The sequence below is a fragment of the Phytophthora infestans genome, genomic scaffold (assembly GCF_000142945.1).
Source record: "Phytophthora infestans T30-4 supercont1.852 genomic scaffold, whole genome shotgun sequence".
Taxonomy (NCBI): domain Eukaryota; phylum Oomycota; class Peronosporomycetes; order Peronosporales; family Peronosporaceae; genus Phytophthora; species Phytophthora infestans.
The window spans coordinates 1-2755 of record NW_003302960.1 but is presented as its reverse complement, the minus strand read 5'-3'; the positions used below and the strand labels follow the sequence as shown (position 1 = coordinate 2755).

The following is a 2755-nucleotide window of genomic DNA, read 5'->3' as shown; positions in this document are numbered from 1 at the left end:
TTCACGACCAAGTTCGACATGAGCCAAGACCTCGACCACGCTGTCTTTCTCCATCTCACTCGGATCGAGTGGGAAGCTCTCCACCGCCTCGCGGCGGTGTCCGGAGAAGCCGTCGTCACGTCGCTGCTGCGCTCAGCGACGCCCGACGAGCAGCGCGTTGCGGTACTAAAATTCATGGAACGCGAGCTCGCCGATGCGAATCGGCGAGTGTCAACTCCCTCGCGTATCTCCACGAATGACGTCGTGAAGCTAGAGACGTCCACCTACTCCGGTGCCGGAGAAGATCAACTTCCGCTGAATCGCTGGTTTCGAGAGATCGACATCGCCATCGCCTCGAGGTTGATCGAGGCGCCTTCCGCGAAGGTCCATTTCCTCCTCTCGCGGTTGTCTGGGAAAGCCAAGGAATGGGCTCTCGCCAAGTTGGCTGTCGATCCCAACGTCTTCCCCACTCTGGATACCCTCCAGAGTGACCTTTGGCTCGCGTTCGAGCCGCCGCAAGATGAATCCCGAATTCGGGCAGACTTCTTCGCCCTTCGGCAAGGCACGATGACTATGCGCGCCTACGTCCAGAAGACACGACACCTCGCGTCGTGCATCGTGTCTAAGCCGATCGATATGGCCTCTCAGGTTCATGTATTCGTGTTCGGTATGCGCGAAGGCATGACGCGCTACTGCCTTACAAGATCGGACCCCTCCACGCTCGAAGAGGCATTCGCTCTCGCCCTACGCGAGGACTACGTGGTCGCGGCGTCATACGCTCACGCGCTACCTGCTTCAGCTCGTAGCGTAAGCAAGTAGCGGAGTAAATACCTGGCCCGTTACACAATGAAAGTACTGGAGGCAGACTTTGCGACTCGTCAGATCATGCTCTTGTTAGGAATGAAGAATCGGCGATTCGTTGTTATACCTTACCCTAAATAGATCATGGTTTCACGTGATCCCGTTAGGAACCGGCCTTAGGATTATAATTTGCGAAATGATCAAGCTCCCCAGTTCGAATCTGAAACCTTTTATAACCCATTAGTCTAACTATGAACTCTGACAGTTGCGAAGCTCTCTACAGTATTACTGTAATACAGTATGAACTCCGACCAAATTACATTTTGACTTTTCCCCCTTTTTTATTCACATGGCTTTCAGATTTAGGTCAAATTAATAACGTAGTCAGAGTACTTTTAGGCAATCAACCCTTTACCGTAAACCTGAGGCCAGAAGCTTGACGTGAACTCATCCCTTCCCTTCCCTCACCATCGATCGCCAGCCGAGCTCGACCAGTCGACATTCACTTGACATTTATCCACTGTGAACCATGGCGAGATCTCCGCTGTCCCCCACCGACCTAATCATAAGCTCTGTGGACGTGGATGCAATCGTACATGTACAACAGGCTACGGACGTTTCGCCAGAGAGCAGGACCGAGGCCAAGAAACGTCGCCATCGTGAAAATATGGCACGAGGCAGATCTCGACACAACGCGCTTATGGAGTCAATGCGGAAACAATACCAAAACCTCCACACGAAGCTGGAGACCGGCATGGTTGCATGGAGAATGCGACGAGCGGCGGATAATTCGAACCAAAGCGAGCAGCACCCGCCTTCGAACGAACTAATGGCTCAGTATATCGACGCATTGGAGACGGAGAACGCCATACATCGCGAGAATGAGGCGTTAGCGCAGAGACTGGAGCAGATGGCCATCTTCGAGACGACGCTACGGGTGGACACCCCCGAAGTGATGGACACAAAAGTAGACACGGAACAACCAGCGAAGACTGTGCAGGCGCTGAACCGTCCGGGGTTTTAGTCCTATTTCGCAGAAGACACGGAGCCATTTTACTACGAGCCAATGTCTGCTGACCTGCTACAACCTCATTCGTGAAAAATCTTAGACCATCAAAGGTCACCACGCCATGTTCATGACAAAAACAGTTAAGCGAAGAACCGGTGCAGTTATTCGGCTGGACTGTGCAGCGATACTTAAGTGAGAGACGGACATTGGAGTTCCATTTCATGAAGCATATTCCATGTTCTGACAGCGAGATGCTGGCACAAGAGCTGGCGATCGAAGGCTGGAGAGTATTCAACAACCCAGAGATGTATAGGAAGTGTTATCGCTCGGCAATTGATGTCCGAGTACTACAACGTGTGGACGCGTATACTACTATTCTCATGCGTAATTCCCCGGATGCGAGTCGCTCGCGTCGTATCCGCCATATCATCAAAGGTGGCAGATGAAGATGAAAATGGCCATAAGTCGCTGTCGATTCTAACGCTTGTCGTCCCGCCTCCCGAAGATATCGCGAATTCTAATAGAAATTGCGTAATTTATCTACGTGACGCGTATACTTACATGCGCTTCGACATGTTCGACGACCACGTACAGTTCTCGTACGGTGGACATGGAGATTGCATGGACGAGGCTCAAGCCAGATATCTCTTTGTTGAAACGGGTAACGTGCTCTTCCGCTTCGAGCAAATGATCCGGAGAGCAAACCTCGTCACATTAGGATAATTCCTCAATTAATTTATTTTTATTATCTAAAGTTTGGCTAGAAGTCTCCTCCGAACTCTTCGCCTCCTCCGAATCCTGTATCGCCTCCATGGTATCCGTGGTATTCGCCATTAGACAGCGCTTGACCCACAAGAATACCGCCAAACATTCCAGCGACACCTCCGAGCATTGCGCTTGAGCCAGCTCCCATTCCTCCGTTGGAATAACCTCCGTATACTGGACCGCTGTATACAGGTCCAGAGG

General features: G+C 51.5%; 1 protein-coding gene across 1 annotated transcript; it reads left to right on the top strand.

Moving 5' to 3' along the window:
• Positions 1-1309: 1309 nt before the first annotated feature.
• Positions 1310-2512, top strand: PITG_21973 (uncharacterized protein; the record flags this gene model as incomplete). The annotated part of the gene is made up of 5 exons (XM_002996823.1): positions 1310-1354; positions 1409-1803; positions 1844-1875; positions 1940-2191; positions 2238-2512. The coding sequence occupies 5 exons, from the start codon at positions 1310-1312 to the stop codon at positions 2510-2512; spliced, it is 999 nt and encodes a 332-aa protein (XP_002996869.1).
• Between the last annotated feature and the right edge of the window lie 243 nt (positions 2513-2755).